Genomic DNA, 21,146 nt, shown 5'->3' with positions numbered 1-21,146 from the left:
ACTAATATCACATGTTTAATGAACACTCTCTTTTTTCCTAATAGTAAACTTAAAATCAAGAAATAGTTACTTTTGAAGATTCACAGCAGACAGTGGATCTGGTGAGGTAGGGTAAAGAGATGGGGAGAGGGGCTTAAGTTCAAAGTTCTTGTATAAGTCCTTGTCTCTGCTACAAAAGCAAAGTTTCAATGTAGCCACACACCCAACTTTACAAGGCAGCCCCATGAAAACTTAGGGAAAAATCTTTAAGATTTTTGTTATTTTGCATGATCAGCAGACTTACATACAACTCTGGGTCCAAATTAGCTGATGGCAGGAAGGAAGGGTCACACAGATCACCCCAGCACTCCTAGCAGAGTGAGAGTGTGAAACAAAAAAGCAATCCCGAGAGAAAATTTAGGGGCTAACCAGACTCTTGGAGGCAGATGAAGTGAAACCCCAACAAAACCCAGACATACATCAGCTTATCTCCAAAGCCAGCCACACAGTTCCCTCCCAAAGCTAGCTCTCAATATTTTAATAACAATGGGCCACCCTAACAAATATCAACCACCATGAGGTCCAACCCTTCCAGAATGGGTTAGGACTCTTACATGCAATTTCGAGCAGCTAAATCTCGATGAAGAAAATTCCTGTTGCTTAGATACTCCATTCCCTGGGCAATGTCCACCATGAACTTCAACAGTATCTGCAGAGGAACATGCTAGGGGGTAGAAGAAACAAGAAACGAGGTTAGTTTTTTAAAAGAAAAACCTGGCAAGTTGTATTTTTCTGAGGGGGTAAATGGTGTTTGTATTTCTTAAAGGGGTGGTAGTGAAACAAGGAAGCGAGTCTCTCATATCTGTGTCACTAATATCACAAAAAAGGTTTTGAAAAAAGTAATGAAAAACATATCCTAAAGCTTAGCAATAGCATATTCTCTTCTCCCCAGTGATAGAGATTAGGATTTTTTTTTTTTGCAAGTTACCAAGGCAAATGTAACACCCCTCTCCATCCTAAGTGGAATGGAGCACCCGTGCCATGCAAAGAGGCGATAAAAGGGTAATCTGGCACCAGTGGTGGCAAAGCATGTGGGGCCAGGGGTGAGGGGGAGTGCTAGTATTTTGGAGGCAACAAGTCCACTTGCAAGGATTGATTTCCAATTATGCACCCACATCTGCTATCATTTTAGAAAGGTGGAACAATTTTAGATACTTGATGGTATTGTCGAGGATAAAATTGGTAACTATGGAGCTCTCCTAACTCTGGGTTTTATCACATAAGGACCTTTATCTCCTTTTGGGAGGACATTTTGAGTTAGGTTTTATATTACATGCAGGTAATATAAATATAAATCTGAATCTGAATCTGTTGAGAATCTGTTACAGATTCTCAAAATTTGATCCCAGCTTATCTTTCCTGCTTTGTCACCCCACACCCTGCATTGTTTTGCTTTTGACGCACAAGGCAACCTGTTTTTTGCTAAGCATGAGTGTTTCAGATACCTCAGTCTTTGTTCATTCTGATCTTTCCTGTATACTTCTCCAAATTTGCCATATCATTCCTACCTTTTCTTGGAGGACAGCCATGATGGCAGTAAGGGATATTTTGAAAATTTCTCCATTCAGAATTCTTAAATGAAGTTCTAGAACAGTATGCTCCTATAATGCTTGATTTACACTTTCTGCCTTCCTTTGTACTGTCCACACCCATGAGAATGGGGTATTTGAGGGTCTGTCCTGTCATCTGCATGTTTGCCCTGCACACCTTTAGGTTCAAAAGAAGACAACATGGCACCCAGCACCCAGCACTTTGACCCTTCAGGAAAGCACATTTATATAACTAAGACCTAGTCTTGGGCCACACTAACAGGAACAAAATGTTTTTTTCCCCAAAGGAATTTGCTGAATAGGCAGAAAGAAAAGATTTGAATAAAAGCTTGATTTTCCAGTTGGCCTGTATTTTTTGACTTTTAGCTTTACTGGTGGCTACAAAGTATCAAAATATTAAAATACTTTCCTTTTTATATTATAAAACCTGGGAGTTAGTTTCCATCATTAAGATATACTTATGTTTTTGCAAATAGAAACTATTCATTAATCAGTAAGATGCTGGGTACTGTTTTTCCTCATTGTTATTTTGTTTAAAAGAACACAAAAATGATAGCAGTACTTTCAGCTGACACAGAGAAGCAGATTCCAAAATTTATATGGAAGGCAGCAAAGCTAGAATAGCTAAACCAATCCTGGAAAAGTTGAATAAAGTTGGAAGAACACGTTAACCTGATTTTAAAACTTATACTAATCAAGACAATGTGGTAGGAGCAAAGGAACAGAATAGAATGGAACAGAAGAGAAAACTAAAAAAGAGATCCATACATGCATAGCTAAGTGATTTTTGACAAAGTTACAAAAGCAATTAAATAGATTGTGGATAGTCTTGACAAATGATATTGGTCATCAATATGCAAAAAGCAAATATTAAAATTCATACTTTGCACAACAAATTAATTAAAAATGGGCCATAGATGTAAGTGTAAGACATAAAATCAAAGAATGTTTAGAAGAAAACAGGAGAAAATCTTTTTATCTGCAGTTTGGCAGATTTCTTAGACATGGCTGCAGCCATGATCTACAAAAGGAAAAACTATTATATTGCACTTTATAAAAATTCAATTATTTTTGACTCTTGTTAAGAGAATACAAAGACAAGAGAATTGGGAGAAAAATCTTTGCAAATCACACAGTCCACAAAGAACTTGTATCTAGGCTATAAAAAACTCTCAAAACTCAACAGTAAGAAAACCAATAGCTTAGTTAAAAATTAAACAAGCGGAGCAACATGGCGGCGAGGAGACGCTGCGAGTAAGATCTCCCATTAAAAAAAGTTAATAGGGAGGAAAAGCGGCAGGTCCCAGTGAGAACTGGGACACGGAAGATAAACGGACGACTCCAGCAAACTACCCAAAGAAGAAAGTTGCCATAAAAGAGGACCAGAAGGGAGAGAAGCGCAGAACCCTGCTCCCCTCCCCCGCCCACAAAGTCGCACTCTCCGACCGGCAGAGAGGAGGGAAACAACAAACCAAAACGGCCAACAAGAAAAACGGACGCAGCAAGTGGGACTGTGAGTGGAAAGGAACTATTGCAGCCAACACACCCCGTGAACGGGAGCTGTGGAGAACCCTGCAGGACCCGCCGCGGAGGTGAGCTCCAGGCGCCATTAAAGAGAGCCCCGCCCCCCAGGAGGAGACCAGCACCAGCACACAGCCCCGGCCACCCGGTAAGCTTGCGCGGAAAGCGGCGCGCTGATCCGATCGGATCACAGCTGCCCAGGTCCCCGCGCCTGCGACCTAGGCTTGCGGGGAGACCTCGGAGGCCCTCCCTGAGTGAGCAGGAACAAGGCGCCCAGGCAGGGAAGCGGGATTCAAAAGGCGCCATTCCCGCGCCACTGATCTGGGCTACAGCCCGCGTCCTGGAACTGAGGGCTTTGGAACTGAGACCCGGGGCACGAAATTAGGGGCGTGGGTTCCCCACGACGGTGGGGCACAAGGCAGACACAGCACCCCAAAGCCGTTGAGGTGTACCCTACCATCCCCGCTCTGCTCCCTGTCCCACGGGGTGGAAAATCAGCTCCCCAAGGGCTCTAGGAGAGATCTCTGGCGCCACCTAGCGACTTGAAGCCAGCACAGGCTCCTGAAGGAGCTAGTGGCCAGCTGGGGAGTTAGCCCACACCGGGCCCCTTCCAAACAAGTAGTCTGAGCCCACAGGGAGAGCGAGCACCCACAGCCGGGGCAGACCAGGCGCGCAGAAGAGTGTGCCTGAGACCAGACACGCAGGGAGTGTGTCCCACATCACCATTTTAGAACAGGGACATTTCTTCAGTAAAGACTACCTGCAGAAGGCTTCCTCAGGAGCCAGAGGTGAGCGGGGGAAGTTCGCCCACACCAGACCCCCTCTGGCCTGCAGTCCAAGCCCAGAGGGGGAGCAGGAACCCACCGCCGGGGCAGACCAGGCGCACAGGGGAGTGTGTCCCCACACCGGCATTTTAGAACAGGGACCTTTCTCCAGTAAAGACTGCTTGAAACTGACAGATGACTCCTGGAGGAACCAGAGGGGAGCAGAGAAGCCCACCCAAGATGCCGGCCAGTCCCAACAACACAGTGTCCCAACGCATACGGCAAATTAGAAAACAGACAGTAGGGAGGAGAAGAACCACACGCAACCTAGCAACTCTCCAGAGAAAAAGCACACCACAAAAAGAAAACCAGCCCCCAGATTGCAACGACAATAACTTGGAAGAATTTCTGAGCCTTCCAGAAAGAGAATTTAAAATTGCCGTGATTAAAAAATTGACAGAAGTCATAAAGGAAAACAATGATAAGGGAAAAATAATCAACGATCAGAAGAATGCAATTGAGTCCCTAGAGAGGGAAAACAATGGTCAGAAGAAAGAAATTGAGTCCCTAAAGAGGGAAGTAAAAGAAATGCAGGAGATCAAAGAATTAATGGAAGAACTAAAGAATTCTGGGAAAAGCAATGAAAGCAGAATAGATGAAATGGAAGAACGAATAAGTAATCTTGAAGACACAGAAATAAAAAGAACCAAAACAGAAAAGGAAAGAGAAGTACGAAGGAAAAAGAACGAGGAAAGACTTCGGGAACTATCTGACTCCATGAGGAAAGGAAATATAAGAGTTATAGGAATACCAGAAGGAGAGGAGAGAGATGTAGGAACAGAGAAAATATTCAAAGAGATAATTGAAGAGAACTTCCCAAATGTGAAGAAGGAGCTGAAAATTGATATACAAGAAGCAAGAAGAACACCAAACTTCCACGACGAAAGGAAAAATACAGCAAGACACATAATAGTAAAGCTCCCAAGAATCCAGGACAAGGAAAAAATAATGAAGCTGGCAAGAGGGAAGAAACAGATAACATTCAAAGGAAAGCCAATCAGGCTGACATCAGACTTCTCCGAAGAAACACTACGGGCAAGGAGAGAGTGGAGGGACATAGTCAACAGACTCCAAGAAAACAGATGCCAACCAAGAATACTCTATCCCGCAAAGCTCTCCTTCCTCTTTGAAGAAAGAATATGGACCTTCCCAGACAAACAGAAACTCCGGAATTTCATTGCAACTAAACCCCCACTCCAAAAAATACTACAAGGAGTCCTAAAGCCAGAACCTCAGAGGGATGAATAACAATGAAAGAAGGCCAAAAAAAAAAAAAGTTATTAAAAGAATAAATAAATAAAATCAAAGGAAAGACAAACACAATGGCAAATACAGATGTTAACATATCAATATTAACTCTAAATGTAAATGGACTAAACTCTTCAATAAAAAGACACAGAGTTGCAGCCTGGATTAAGAAACAAAACCCAACCTTTTGCTGTCTCCAGGAAACACATTTAGCTACAAAAGATAAAAATAGGCTCAAAGTTAAAGGATGGAAAACAATCCTACAAGCAAATGGACCAAAAAAGAAAGCAGGAACAGCTATACTTATATCAGATAAAACAGATTTCAAACTCAAAAAGATAAAAAGAGACCCCAATGGTCACTACATTATGATCAAGGGGACAATACTTCAAGAAGAAATAACACTCATTAACATATACTCACCAAACGAAGGAGCACCAAAATATATCAGACAACTGTTGTCCTCTCTGAAAACAGACATCAGAGAAAACACATACGTAGTGGGAGACTTCAACACACCACTATCAACAATGGATAGATCAACAAGACAAAAAATAAGTAAAGAAACCAAAGCTCTAAATAAGGACCTAGAGCAATTGGGCTTAACAGACATCTATAGAACACTAAACCCCAAAAAAACGGAGTACACATTTTTCTCAAGCGCACACGGATCATTCTCCAGGATCGATCACATACTGGGGCACAAGACAAACATCAACAGATACACCAAGATTGAAATCATATCAACCATCTTTTCTGACCATGAAGGCATCAAACTAGAAATAAACCATAAAAAGAAGGCAAGGAACTTTCCTACCTCATGGAGATTAAAAACCACACTACTGGAAGACCATTGGACTAATGAGGAGATCAAAGAAGAAATTAAAAAATTTTTTGAATTGAACGACAAGGAGGACACCAATATCCTAAATGTATGGGATGCAGCAAAAGCAGTAATAAGAGGAAAATATATAGCAATAGAAGCTCACATCAAGAAACAAGAAAGAACGCAAAGAAACAACCTAATCTCGAAGCTCAAAGATCTAGAAAAAGAACAACAAAAAAACCCCAAAACCAGTAGAAGAAAAGAAATAATAAAAACCAAAGCAGAAATAAATGAAATTGAAACTAAGAAAACAATCCAAAAGATCAATGAAACCAAGAGCTGGTTCTTTGAAAAAATCAATAAAATAGACAAACCCCTAGCCAGGCTCACAAAGGAAAAAAGGGAGAAAGCACAAATAAACAGGATCATCAATGAAAGAGGAGAAATCACAACGGACACAGCAGAAATCAAAAGAATAATCAGTAACTACTATGAACAGTTATATGGAAACAAGTTTAACAATCTAGAGGAGATGGACAAATTCCTACAACTCTACAATCACCCAAAGCTAGATAAAGAAGAAATAGAACACCTAAACAGACCAATTACAATTAGCGAAATTGAAATGGTAATCAAAAACCTCCCCAAAAACAAAAGCCCAGGACCTGATGGATTTACAAATGAATTCTACCAAACATTCAGAGACGAATTAGTGCCTATCCTTCACAAACTCTTCCAAAAAATTGAGAAGGAAGGGACAATACCAAACACGTTTTATGAAGCCAACATTACACTAATACCAAAACCGAACAAGGACAACACAAAAAAGGAAAACTACAGGCCAATCTCCTTAATGAACACTGATGCAAAAATCCTCAATAAAATTTTAGCTATCAGAATCCAACAATGTATCCATAAGATAATTCACCACGACCAAGTAGGATTCATTCCAGGGACACAAGGATGGTTTAACATCCGAAAATCAATCAACATTATCCAACACATCAACAAAAAGAAATATAAAAACCATATGATAATATCAATAGATGCTGAGAAAGCTTTCGACAAAGTGCAACACCCATTCATGATAAAAGCCCTTGAAATTCTTGGGATACAAGGAACATACCTCAACATCATAAAGGCCATCTATGACAAGCCAACAGCCAGTATCATTCTCAATGGTGAAAAGCTGAAAGCAATTCCATTAAGATCTGGAACAAGACAAGGATGTCCACTCTCACCACTGCTTTTCAATATAATACTGGAAGTCCTAGCCAGGGCAATAAGACAAGAGAAAGACATCCAAGGAATCCAAATAGGAAAAGAAGAAGTCAAACTATCACTATTTGCAGATGATATGATATTATACATAGAGAACCCCAAAAACTCCACAGAAAAGCTAATTCAACTCATCAATCAGTTCAGTAAAGTGGCAGGATACAAAATCTACACGCAAAAGTCAGTAGCCTTCCTATACACAAACAATAAATCTGAAGAAGAAGAAATCAAAAAAACCATCCCTTTTGTTATTGAAACAAAAAAAATCAAATATTTGGGAATAAATCTAACAAAAGAGGTAAAGGACCTATACAAAGAAAACTATAAAACACTGTTAAAAGAAATAGAAGAAGACACAAAGAAATGGAGAGACATCCCCTGCTCATGGATTGGAAGAATAAACAGACCAATGGAATCGAATAGAAAATCCAGAAATAAACCCACAGATTTATGGTCAACTAATCTTTGACAAAGGAGCAAAGAATATGCATTGGAGCAAAGAAAGTTTGTTCAATAAATGGTGCTGGGAAAACTGGGTCGCTACATGCAAAAGAATGAAGCTTGACCACTACCTCACACCATACACAAAAATCAACTCAAAATGGATTAAAGAACTAGACATAAGACCTGAAACCATAAAATATATAGAAGGAAATATAGGCAAAACACTACGTGATTTGCACATCAAAGACATCTTTACAGACACATCACCCAAAGCAGTGATAGTGAAGGCAAAGATAAACAGCTGGGACTACATCAAATTAAAGAGCTTTTGCACAGCAAAAGAGACAATAACAAAAACAAAGAGAAACCCCACTGACTGGGAGAACATTTTTGCACCCAACACTAATGATAAAGGACTGATCACAAAAATCTGCAAAGAGCTGATGAGACTCAACAACAACAAAGAAAATAATCCAGTCAAAAAATGGGCAGAAGAGCTAAAAAGAAACTTCTCTGAAGAGGAAATGCAAATGGCCAACAGGCATATGAAAAAATGTTCAGCTTCACTTGTCATCAGGGAAATGCAAATCAAAACTACCATGAGATACCATCTTACACCAGTGAGAATGGCACATATTAAAAAAACTAGCAACAACAAATGTTGGCGAGGGTGTGGAGAAAAAGGAACTCTTCTGCACTGTTGGTGGGAGTGCAAACTGGTCCAACCACTGTGGAAAGCTGTGTGGAGATTTCTGGACCTACTAAACATAGAGCTTCCATATGATCCAGCAATTCCACTCCTAGGTATTTACCCAAAGGACACAGAAACATCAATTCCAAAGAACACCTGCACCCCTATGTTTATAGCAGCACTGTTTACAATAGCTAAGCTTTGGAAACAACCCAAATGCCCAAAAATAGATGACTGGATCAAGAAGATGTGGTACATATATACCATGGAATATTACTCAGCATTCAAAAAAGATAAACACATGCAATTTGCAGCAACATGGATGGCGCTGGAAGGGATCATGCTCAGCGAAATAAGCCAAAAAGAAAAAGAAAAATACCGGATGGTCTCACTCATAGCAGGAATCTAGAAAACTTAAATAAGGGACCAGGAAAATGAATATAAGAAAGTGAAAATCAAAATCAACAAAAAACTATGAACCAGAGACACTTTTAGGGGGGCGGGGGCGGGAGGGGAGGGATTGGGGTCAGAATGGGGGGGGCTGCAATTGTATGGGGAATATAACAATAAAATTTATAAAAAAAAAAAAAAGAAAAAAAAAAGAAAAAGAAAAATTAAACAAAAATCTTGAACACTTGCCAAAGAGGATATAAATGTTTGTTTATACAAAACAGGATATTTAACAAAATTAATCAGAAATGAAAAAAAGAAAACTATGATGAGATGTCATTACACATATATCCAAACAGCTAAAACCAAAATACCATCCTCAAACAAAACTATTGTTAATACCAAGTGTTAACAACAATCCAGACCAACTAACTCTTTATATATTGCTGGTAGAAATGTACAATAGTACAGCCACTCTGGAAAACTGTTCAGCAGTAATTTATAAAGTTAAACATGTACTTTCCATGTGACCTAGCATTAGCCTAGAGAAATGAAAGGCTGTGTTCACAGAAAAGCATAGCCATGCAATTTACAGCAACTTCACTAATAATAACCAGAAACTAGAAACAACTTATCTGTCTCTCAACAGGTGAATGGATAAGCTCACTGTGGTATATCCATACAGCAAAGGACTACACACTAATAAAAGAGGAATGAACTGTTGATGTACACCACAACTTGAACGGATCCCAAAAGCATCATGCTGAATGAAGGAAGCTAGTTAAAAACTGTGTTTTGGGCCTCAATGGTGGTGCAGGGGTTAAAGACACAGTACTATCAAGCTGTCACCAGCCACTGCAGCACAAGTTTAATCTCCAGGCAGCTAACTCACATGGCACAGCAAACCTCTCCTGTCTCGCCCACTGTTCCCCTCAGCAGTGTGTTTCAGTAGATCTGCCTGTTCTGCTCCTCACTTTATCTCTTGTGAATCCTCTCACCCCCCAGCACCTTTGGCCTACACCACTGTTCCTCTATGCATAAATAAACAAATCTTTTTTAAAAAAACAACAAAAAACGGTGTTTCTATTCTCAAAAAAGACAAAACTACAGTGATGGAGAACAGATCCCATGGTCATCAGGAACAGTATGAGGCATTGCATGTGACCTCAAACCAAAGGGGTAGCAAGAGAAGGCCTTTTTGGGTAATGAAATTGTTCTGTGTCCTAAATGTGATGGTGGGAGCGTGAGTCTACACATTTTTAAAATCATAGATAGACCTGTACACCTAAAAGGAAAAAGATGTTAATTTTATTCTATAATTTAACAAGTGTTTTTATAAAGAAAATAAATGATCTCTTTACTTCTCTACAAAAATTCAAGAGAAACCTCCATGGCGAGGCTTACTACAATCGCATAAAGATCCAAAAAAGGGAGCAGAACTGAGCTTCACAAGTAAAAATAGATGATTCTTGGCCATCAAACAGCCCCATGTATTTTTTTTAACTACAGAACTCACTCTTGTGCCACATGAAATCCCCATGCCTTCCAATATTATTAGAAAAAATCATTCAACATACCAGAAAATTAAATGTGAGTAAAATTGTTCATTAACATTAAACAAAAATCCAGTCAAGAGGATGTTGTACCTCCACTCACAGCCACCTGTCTGGATGCTGTCAGGGCATCAGGCCGAGGCAATCAGAGCCCCTGAGGCCACAGGTTCTCCAGCCCAGGGCCAGTCCTGATCTGTGCCTCAGTTTCCTCACCTGAGATTCTTTTCACAATTACTTCCTGGAGTGGTTGTGCCATTTATGCATTTATATATATATATATATATATATATATATATATATATATATATATATATGTATATATAGGCTGACCTTTGCTAAATGCTTCAAGAATGTCAGCCAATATTGTTGACCAGCCTGGGAAATACTAGGTGTGGAGTAAGCAGTTGGGATGTGAATGTGTGAAGATGCCAATGACTGTTCTGAAGACTGGGAAACTGGGTAATTTTTTTCTTCTTTTCCAGGCTTCTTATAAGATTATTGTCTTTTTTTCATTGAAGGGAAAACTCGCAGTCTTGCTGAGTCCTCTGCTTGAAATTAGGCCCTTGCCCTCTTTTGGAGGAGCCTCAGTGATTTTATAATAACTCTGTGATGTGGCTACAATTTCCTGTCTCTGGTTAGTATTTGTGCTGGTGAACAACTTAAAAGAAGCCACAAGGAAGGGAGCAAAAATACATCTGAGCATGGACCACAGGGGGACCTGGAAGAAGAAAGGGGTTATGCTCCTGTTTAGATCACTTACCTTCCCTGGGAAGAAATGAATAAATGAAGAAAAAAAGAAAAGAAAAAATTTCCTCCGTCTATAACATACAAGATTATTGCATTCCAGAATATGATTACCCTGAGTTCAGTCTCTTTTTTTTTTTCAGTTTTTTTTTCAATTGCCTTATCAAATTAAACAAAAAATAGCTCTTCCTACCGATTTAACTCTTTTAGGATGGGGACTGTTTTGTTTTTTTTTTAAGTTCACTTTGCCTGTCAAGCCCGTCATCCATCTTGTGAACATTGTTTCATCACATCCCTATAAATCACCTGTGACCTCAGGGCCACCCATTGCTTGGATTGGAAACATCACTTGAAGGTTTTAATTTCAGTTTGTATTGTGTGGGTTCAGGGCAGGGTTTGACCTGCAGGGTCACTGTCCCTCTTAAGGATACCGTTGAAGGAAAGCATGCTGGCCCCCCAGTTCCCAATATGCTTTCTGTTCTGAGGATGGATGGGCTCATGGTAAAGAGAAAGATGAATGGACTGAATTCACCCTCAGCATCTCTGAAAAAGAGCTTGTGCAACTTCCCTCCGGGAACTTAAACAAAACCTGCATCCAGGGATTTCATAGTGAATGGGCCAAAGAGAGGAAACTTCAAAAGAACGAGGTCACTCTGATAATATGAGGGACCCTTGGCTGCACTGAAGTGAGGCCATGAGACTATGCTCCCAGATAGGTTCTTCCTCTTCCTCCATTAAAAGGGAATAAATAATACGACCAATGAGCAGGCCTGCTATGAGGAAAGATATATTTAAGCCTAGGATGCACAGTGAGGACTGAAAAAAGGTCAAAGTCCCTTCTCTCCCTCCTTCCCATCGTTGCCCTTCCGTAGGTGCTAATGTGGGCTAGATTGTAGCATAAGCCTGAGAGCTGGTAAGTGGTAACACACAGGTTATTACCTTTGGTCCTGTCTCTAGTCGGGAATAGAGTAGGTAGGTATGTAGATCACCATATTTCATGAAGGGTAAAATCACCATGGGCTTTGGGATGCCTTGAGAGCTCATTTCTATACACACGCCTGAAATTAAAAACAGAGTAAGTTACAAAGACCCCTTGTTATATGTGACCAGCAAGGCAGGCAGGGGCACTGGCCAAATTAAAACCATGTGCTCCCGAATGAACAGTTAAAAAAACAAAACAAAACAAAGGCCCATAACTCACATACTGTGTTTCACAATATAGAACACACTCTGTGTCCACTTCTAGGTAATTTTTTCCCTTTCAGATTCCCTGTTGCATGAAAACTCTCAAAAATTCATCCAAAATAAATATAGCCATTCGAGAAACCAATGGAGTTTTCTTATACTGAGTCTAAGTTAGGGGTAGCTGTTGCCTTAGAATTCAAGTGCAAACTAGTTTCATGTGACAGTTAAATACTTAATCATGTGAAGAAGTCCTCTGCAACCAAATGCTTAAAAAGATGAAAAGAATTTTGAAAGTCGGTAGGTGAAATCCACATCCCTCATTTTTTAACAGGAAAAAGCTTCAATGCCATTTATCATGGAATTCTAGAGCTAAAGTGTCTGTCACCTGATACAGGCTTGCAAAGCTCTTACACATTGTGGGGCACTTACAAAGTCCGATTGTTCTCAGTCAGCTAAAGTGAATAGTTGCAAAAGTTTAACAGTTGCTTCTCGGACATAATATTGTATCCAAACATTAGTTTTCACATTTCTGTGGAGTATCATAATCATATTAAAACATTAAAAGTTCCCAGATGAATTTAGCATTTTTCAAGTCATAAGACAAGAGCAACAAAAAATATGGCCAGAATATCCTATCATTCTTTCAGGTTTTCTCTCTTGAAATAGTATCACTTACATGGAGACCACACATTACCTGGTTTCTCCTTTTATATTTTTTAGCTAACAGAGCTACAAAGCCAAATTCTGACTGTTAAACCATAGCTCATGAAATTATTAATGGAGAAGACATTAGTGCTTTAAAATATGTTAATGAATTGGAATTTGTTTACTTTTCCACTTTTAGTTTATTGGTACTAGATATATGGATAATCTTAAATCAATAAAAATTATAAGCTCTCATGACTTGCCTTTGAGTGACTGGAGTCCCTTTTAATTCACCCTCACCTTGTACTCTGGGGCCACTCTAAATACTCCTGAGCACACTGGTGTCCGGGCAATCAGACCCACATTCACTCTCAGCTACTAAATGTAATAGCAGAAGTCTTTTGAGTGAAAAACTGAATGTTATAAATTACTTTTGAGGCACACAAAGTGCAAACTACTCTGAGCCAGAGATTTTTCCCTTTGGCACAGAGTGGATCTAGCTGAGTCCCCCTGGCCACCCGAAGCTGCGTTTCTCTGTGGTACCTAGGAGTCGGATGACGTTTGGGTGGTTGAAGTCCTTCATGCACGCTGCCTCACTGAGAAACTCTTCTATCTCTCGCTGAGAAAAGTTGTCCACTAGAGGAAAAGATGGAAAATGTTAGGTACAATTAATTTACCCAATGAAGGGAAATAGTATTTCTGTTCTCTGAAAGTAAAATCAGGAAAAGGCAAAACGATTAACAGATGAGTGGTCGTCAGGGATGGGTGGGGGTAGGCAAGCAGAGAGGTGAATGAGTGGTGTTCAGGGGAGTGTGGACCGTGAGACTCTTGTCAGATGCCGGAGCGGTGGATACGTGACATTATGCGTTTGACAAAACTCAGAAAACTTCAGCATAGCGTGAACTTCAGTGTAACTTACAGATAACTTCAACTAGCTAATAGTATATGTTCATCAACTGTAAAATCTGTAGCAGGATGTTAATAACGGGAAATACGAGGGAGAGGGACACATGGGAACCCAGGACCCTGCCTATTGTTCTGCCATCTAAAACTATTCTAGCAATGAAGCTATTTTAGTTTAAAAAAAAAAAAAGCTAAAATGAAATCCAATCAATCTGTTGCAGTTATTTTTGTCTTAAAAAAAAAAGAAAACATGCTTTCCCTTTCTATCAGCACTGATCTTACAAATTTAGTTGCTTAGTTACACCTTGTTAACTGGAAATACTTTCATACCTAGTTTATAGACTTAAGCCAGTTTAAAAGAGATTTAAAATTTTATATTATATGAAGTGAAGTAAGGCAGTCACAAGATTCCACTTATATGAGGCACTTAGAATAGTTGAATTTGTATAAACAGAAAGCAGAATGGTGGGTGTAGGAGGTGGGGGTGAAGGGTGGGAGGGGACTGGGGAGCTGTTGCACGGAGGACAGTTTCACCTGAGCAGTATGAAAAAAGCTCTGGAGGTAGGTGGTGGTGATAGCGGCACACAGCAATGTGCATGTGGCTCAGTGTCACTGAACTTGAAAATGATTAATATGGTTTTATGTTCTGTGTTTTATGACAATTAAACAGACCAAGTCTCAGGTGTTTTCTTTAACAGGGTATAAATACTGACTCAAATCAGATATGAGATCATCTAGCACAGTGTCTATACATCCTACTAAGGCAAATTTAAGAAAAAAATTTTTTGATTCTATGGACTTGCAGCATATCTGCCAATGTCACCCTCAACCTATTCCCCTTGTTGGAAACAACCAAGTTGTGGAAAAGAAGCAGGGAGGGTCTGCTGACAAACCCTCCCCCAAGGGGCCAACCTCCAGGTGATGAGCATGGGGTGTGAGGCTGGAAACTTTAAACCTTTGATAATTAGCTATTAATATGCAAGTGATTCTGATTAAAGAACAGCAGAGTCAAGGCCAAAAGGAAGCTTCCAGACCAGGTCCTTTCACAGGGTCCCCTCAACCTCTGCCTCATCCTTGGTAAGTGGGACAATGGCACACACACAATGTGAGGTGCAAATAGAATACAACATAAGCAGCAGGAATGATGTTGAGTGTGGTTTTGTACCAGGTTGGTTCGTATGGCGTCAGCTCATAGTGACAACTGTAACTTCACTGTGACTTTGTTGGGGGGGTTGGGGGGGTTGGGGGTGATAACAATCACTCAGCTGCACTGATTTCCTGTTTCTGTTGCACTGAAGAAACGTGGGAATAACAGGAGTGTCCTTTGCCACATAGTGAGTATTACATAAGTATGGCCCACGAACATATACGTAAGAGGCTTTAGAAAGCAAAAGGTCCATGTTAATTGTTGATTGTTACATAATCCTTTTTATAATGGACCTAAAACTCCAGCCACCAGCATTGGTTATAATTGAAGCAGCTCTGGTTATAATCTATAAACTCATACTTGTAATCTAGTTTGTTCTTGAATGCTCAGTAAACAGTGGGTTTCAATTTTATGAAGAAACCACTTTTATTTTACTCCTTGATCAAAAATAATACTAAACATATAGATGGGCTTAGTGAGAAAGCCAGTTAAGAATATTACCAAACCAAGCATCAAATAACCTCCATCCACATGAACTGTGATGAGAAGCACAGATGAAACACCACATAATCACGGTTCATTGTATGTATGACCAAGTGGGCACCTGAAGAATCAAACATAGACAATTGTGTGTGTCTAGGCCTTGGAAATGCACTTTTGGAGACAGGTATGAAGAAAATGCTACTGCAGCCAACCCTTTCTAGCTCTTAGACAAGTCACTTGTCTCTGAGCCTTACTTTCCTTACCTAGATGAATAGCTGCAGATTCTAGAGTGCCACTGTTTTTGTCAATGCTGTAATTCATTCTCCTCCACACTGCCATGGAAGTGAACTTTCTAGAACGAATCTGTTCTTTGTTCCTTATTTGGCTTAAGACACATAAAAACCCTGTAGTACTTGCAGCATAAAAACAGATTCTTTGTTAGGACTTAGAAGGTTCTTCCTGACTCAGCTGTAGGCTCTTTTCTCTCATCTTGCTTGGAAGTTCTAGCTTATGCTTACAGCTCTTCATAGGCTTTTGACCACAGAGTATTTCTTCTTTCCGCTGGGACATTGACTTTCCAGGCAGCCCATTGCTTCCTGAGGACCACACAATCATCCTTAAGGGAGAAATGGCCCTACCAAGCTAGCCAGATCAGCCACAAGGCCAACCCCTGTGGCCAGGTGCTGCCACCAAGTCAGCCCTGCCTTGGACACGATGCCTTATTTTGGGGTCATCAGATGAGAGAGGGGGTTTTTTAGGAGAGGCAGAGAGTGAGAGAGTGAGAAAGAGTACTCAAGAGCAGTGTTACTGTCTTGAGTGTAAAGAATTTATGAAGCAGGTATGAAGAGTTCATCACAGTTACTTTCCTTCAGTGACCTCTGGGTGGCCTTGTGACACATCAGAGACTGAGCTCTTGATACATGAGCTTCATCACTGACCTCATGGAGTACCAGGCACCGAAGCAGCTACCCACACCCAGAAGAGTAGGTGGAATCAGTGATAACTCACATTTCATGGTCTTCACTGCCACTTTCTGAGAGGTGCCATCTTGCTGATTAAGGTTGCCTTCCATTACAGACCCAAACTCACCTGTAAAGTCAAACAACATCTACACTGAGTCTATGCAAAATCTCCCCCAATGCAAAAAATGCTGGCATGTCAGAGCTATGTGTCAGATGGGCTGACAGCTGCCCATCTGCTGGCAGCAGGGGATGGGGCACCCATGCAGGCCACCCATGCCTGAGGACCAGAGTGCAGGTGGGCACCAGCCTCCTGCTGTCACAAGTTTGGTTGGCTCACACTTAGCTCATCACTCTATAAGGTGATAAAATAATTCCATTTTAGTTATAAAATAGGACAATTTGTATTATAACTTAAATCTACAAAATAGTGGTTTTTTTCCATAAATACACATTGTTAAAAATTACTGTAAACTGCTTACTTTTTTTACCTCAACTTTAAAAGGACTAAATTGCTCACCTTCGCCTAGAATTTTTCCAAGAATGAGAAGATTTCTGTCAATCACAACATCTTCTAGTTTATTTTGCAGTTCCTGGCTGACGCCCAAACTGCTCACTGTAGAGGAAAGGGAAGGTATGAGAATCATTCGTGCTGCCTTTTATTTGAATATAATTAAAATTATGTATAAAGCCCTATGAAATGGTTAAACATTGTTTCATATGGTATGCATAGCTCTTCCCCCAAAATGCCAGTAGTAAAATATCACAGTTAATTAGCTTCTATGATTAAAGTGAGTAAAATGAACGCTTCAGGGCAAGATTCGTTCTGAAAGATTATAAAAACCATAACCATCTCTCTCTCCCCAGTGTGTAGCAGCAGCAGGCAGCAAGCAGACTTAGGTAGCAGAGCTTTGTCCTGGACATTAGGAGGTAGGAAGACTAGTAATCGGTCCTTTCTAGTGGAGTATTTACTATTAGGTGCCTGACTACTGTATATAGAAGAGGACTAGGACCAGGACACCTCTTGCTGCCCTTCCCTGTCAGAATGGGAGGCACAAGAACCACAGGAAACAGAGAACCCATCACTCTTCCACATATGGTACATGGAACTTCATCATAATGACATCGAAAGTGCTAAATCGGGTACTCTGGAGGGGAAATAGGATCTATAACAAAGTATAGATATGCACCTCCAACAAATGTTACCCATAAGAGGCATTAGCCAGAGAGAGAGACCAATTCACTAACCAGTCAGCAAATGATTGATTTTGTGCCATAGTAGGCACATGAGCAAGTCTTTAAAAGAAAAAAATGCAGGGGGCCTCCCTGGTGGCACAGGGGTTGAGCATAGCACTGTGGGGCTGTCTGCAGACTTTGCAGTGTAAGTTTGATGCCTGGCTGGCCAGGGAAGTACCCACATGGCCCAGCAGACCTCTCCTGTCTCACTTGCTACTCCCCTCAGCAGTGTACTTTGGTCAATCTGCCTGTTCTGTTCCCCACTCTGTCTCTCACCCCCCCCCCATACCTCTGGCCTATACCCCAGTTCTTGCATGCATAAATAAATAAATCTTTTTAAAAAAGGAAAAAGAAAAAAATGCAGCTAACTAGAAACATTAGCTCTTAGAGAAAACATTTTACCCTGTGGCCCCACCAATAAAGGAATGAAAGCAATCCAAAAGAAGAGTATTTTAAACTTAAATACATAGAAGGAAACAGGCAAAACACTACATGATATGCACATCAAAGACATCTTTACAGACACATCACCCAAAGCAGTGATAGTGAAGGCAAAGATCAACAGCTGGGACTACATCAAATTAAAGAGCTTCTGCACAGCAAAAGAGACAATAACAAAAACAAAGAGAAACCCCACCGACTGGGAGAAAATTTCTGCACACAACACTAATGATAAAGGACTGATCACAAAAATCTACAAAGAGCTGATGAGACTCAACAAAAATAAAGAAAATAATCCAGTAAAAAAATGGGCAGGGGCCTCCCCGGTGGCGCAGCGGTTGAGCACTGGGTTGCGAGGCTGCCTGCGGCCTCTGCGGTGCCGGTTCGATCCCCGGCTGCTCCCCGGCCACCGGAGGAGGGTCCCACATGGCGCGCGGACCTCTCCTGCTGCCCGCTGCTCCCCTCAGCAGTGTACTTCGATCCTTCTGCCTGCTCTGCTCCCCGCTCTGGCTCTGGTGAATTCTCTCACCCTCCCGCGCTTCTGACTGTACCCAGTGCATGTATAAACAAAACAGGCAAACAAATATATAAATAAATAAATAAAAACATGCCTCTAAAAAAAAAAATGGGCAGAAGAGCTAAAAAGAAACTTCTCTGAAGAGGAAATGCAAATGGCCAAAAGGCATATGAAAAACATTCAAAGTCACTTGTAATCAGGGAAACGCAAATCAAAACTACAATGAGATACCATCTCACACCAGTGAGAATGGCACATATTAAAAAAACTAGCAACAACAAATGTTGGCGAGGATGTGGAGAAAAAGGAACTCTCCTGCACTGCTGGTGGGAGTGCAAACTGGTCCAACCACTATGGAGAGCTGTGTGGAGATTTCTGGACCTACTAAACATAGAGCTTCCATACAATCCAGCAATTTCACTCCTAGGTATTTACCCAAAGGACACAGAAACATCAATTCCAAAGAGCACCTGCACCCCTATGTTTATAGCAGCACTGTTTACAATAGCTAAGCTTTGGAAACAACCCAAATGCCCAAAAATAGATGACTGGATCAAGAAGATGTGGTACATATACACCATGGAATATTACTCAGCATTCAAAAAAAGATAAACACATGCAATTTGCAGCAACATGGATGGAGCTGGAATGGATCATGCTCAGTGAAATAAGCCAGAAAGAAAAAGAAAAATACTGGATGGTCTCACTCATAGCAGGAATCTAGAAAACTTAAATAAGGGACCAGGAAAAAGAATAACTATAAGAAAGAAAATATCAAAATCAACAAACAACTATGAACCAGAGACACTCTATGGGGGGTGGGGGGGGGAAGGAGAGCTTGGGGTCAAAATACGTGGGTTGTAATTATATGGGGAATATAAAAAATAAAATTTAAATAAAATGTGAAAAAAAGAGTATTTTAAACTTAAGAGCAGAGACTTCAGTAAGTCAAAACTTCTAGATCAGAATAACAACAATCCACATCAAATGGATTCACAGCAACTTGTATTCCATCATTCTTGTGTTTATTTTGCTATTGGTAATGTTTTTGGCTTTTTGGCAAACATCCCTAAACATGAATTTGCTAATATTTGTACATACTTTCTACACTGTTTCGGAAAGTATTCAAGAACACAGTTATCCGTTTAGTCCCACTCTTCAAAGTAGAAGATTCTGTTCTCTGATTCAGCAAAACTCAAACCATAATTGTTATAAAGTATGTTGGCATATTGGTCGCTGAGCTGGTTGCCAGGAAAAAAACAGGAAATGAGCCTGACTTTAAGTCAGATGCTTTGCTGTTTCTTTTACACCTCTGACCTCTATCCACATCTTCTCCTATCACTTCATTAGAGTTTGTGGCTAATGAGTCCTTAATCCCAGCTACTTAGCCTCATGTCCGGTTCTAGATTTCCAGCAAACTGGCAGACATGGATGGATATGGCAATGTCTGACATGTATTTGCCCGTTTCTGAAGACATTTTGGACATTAAAAATATCCATTTCATCTCCTTTGACTTTTATTAGAAATCTCAATTTGCTCTTTCTTTGCTCTCAACTACTATAGTTTTTGCCAAAAAGGTAGAAATAAAAATCAACTTACAGGTGAGTTCAATAGCTCGCCGACAGAAGGATTTTTTTGCTCTGTAATCGACCACTAATTCTGAATCCTCCTCTGTGAAGGCATTCCTGGGTAAATGAAAACAAAGACTCATGCTGTAGAGATAGGGTTGCAAAGCAGGTGCTGATTTCCTAAGGGTTCCCATAAAAGGGCTCTTTTATGATAAAGACATTTCCTAGCTGGAGAAATATCAAAATCTATTTTAGTAAGCTTACTTAGCTATATACGTAGACATATGTGTAGATGTGTGTGTATATATACCCTCTCTCTATACACACACTATATATACTATATATGTATTTATATATACTGCATATAGTATATAGAGTATATAACACTATATAATATGTACTTATATATAATATATATACACTATATATACACACATATATAAAACATCTGTTTTATACCATCAAACAAAGATGAATCATCAAAAGCATAGAATAACTGAGAAGCTCTGAATGGCCAAAGCTGTAACAATCTGAGCAAAAAATTTAAGTAGTATTGGATTATAACCAAAGTATAAAATGAATATCCAAAGCCTCTCTTTCTCTACACACACACACACACACACACATATACACACATATATGTACACACACATACATATGGTCACAGGCTCCCTGGGGGTTCAGGAGCTTTGGCCTTCATTTTCTTGGTTCTGTTTTACTGAGCCTATATGCTAGGTGATCTTAAGCAAATAAATCTATGAATTGTTCTATATTAATTACTGTTTCAACAAAGCTAACCATGAATTCCTAATTAATGCTATAAACCGCATCTACTATTAATTTTTAAGGATATCAGCAAATTAGACTCAGCACCTCTTAATTACTAAGTTGAAAGTCTCCATTCAGAATCATAGAATTTGGAATTGTAGTGACTTTGGATATCATTTAAAAAT

General features: G+C 40.1%; 1 protein-coding gene across 1 annotated transcript in view; it reads right to left on the bottom strand.

Annotated features, from left to right (window-relative positions):
* The window catches only part of MERTK (MER proto-oncogene, tyrosine kinase), a gene marked incomplete at both ends in the record, with an annotated part of 99,867 nt that overhangs the window by 8,811 nt on the left and 69,910 nt on the right, over positions 1–21,146 (bottom strand). Inside the window, 6 exons of the mRNA XM_084234324.1 lie at positions 594–703; positions 12,048–12,166; positions 13,482–13,574; positions 16,480–16,560; positions 16,951–17,046; positions 20,225–20,310. Coding sequence (XP_084090450.1) covers positions 594–703; positions 12,048–12,166; positions 13,482–13,574; positions 16,480–16,560; positions 16,951–17,046; positions 20,225–20,310 — 585 coding nt within the window. The remainder of the gene's footprint in view (positions 1–593; positions 704–12,047; positions 12,167–13,481; positions 13,575–16,479; positions 16,561–16,950; positions 17,047–20,224; positions 20,311–21,146) is intronic.

This window comes from Talpa europaea, assembly GCF_964194135.1.
Source record: "Talpa europaea genome assembly, chromosome: 6".
NCBI classification, from domain to species: Eukaryota; Metazoa; Chordata; class Mammalia; order Eulipotyphla; family Talpidae; genus Talpa; species Talpa europaea.
Note: the sequence above shows the minus strand (reverse complement) of the source record. Positions and strands in the feature narration are given on the sequence as shown.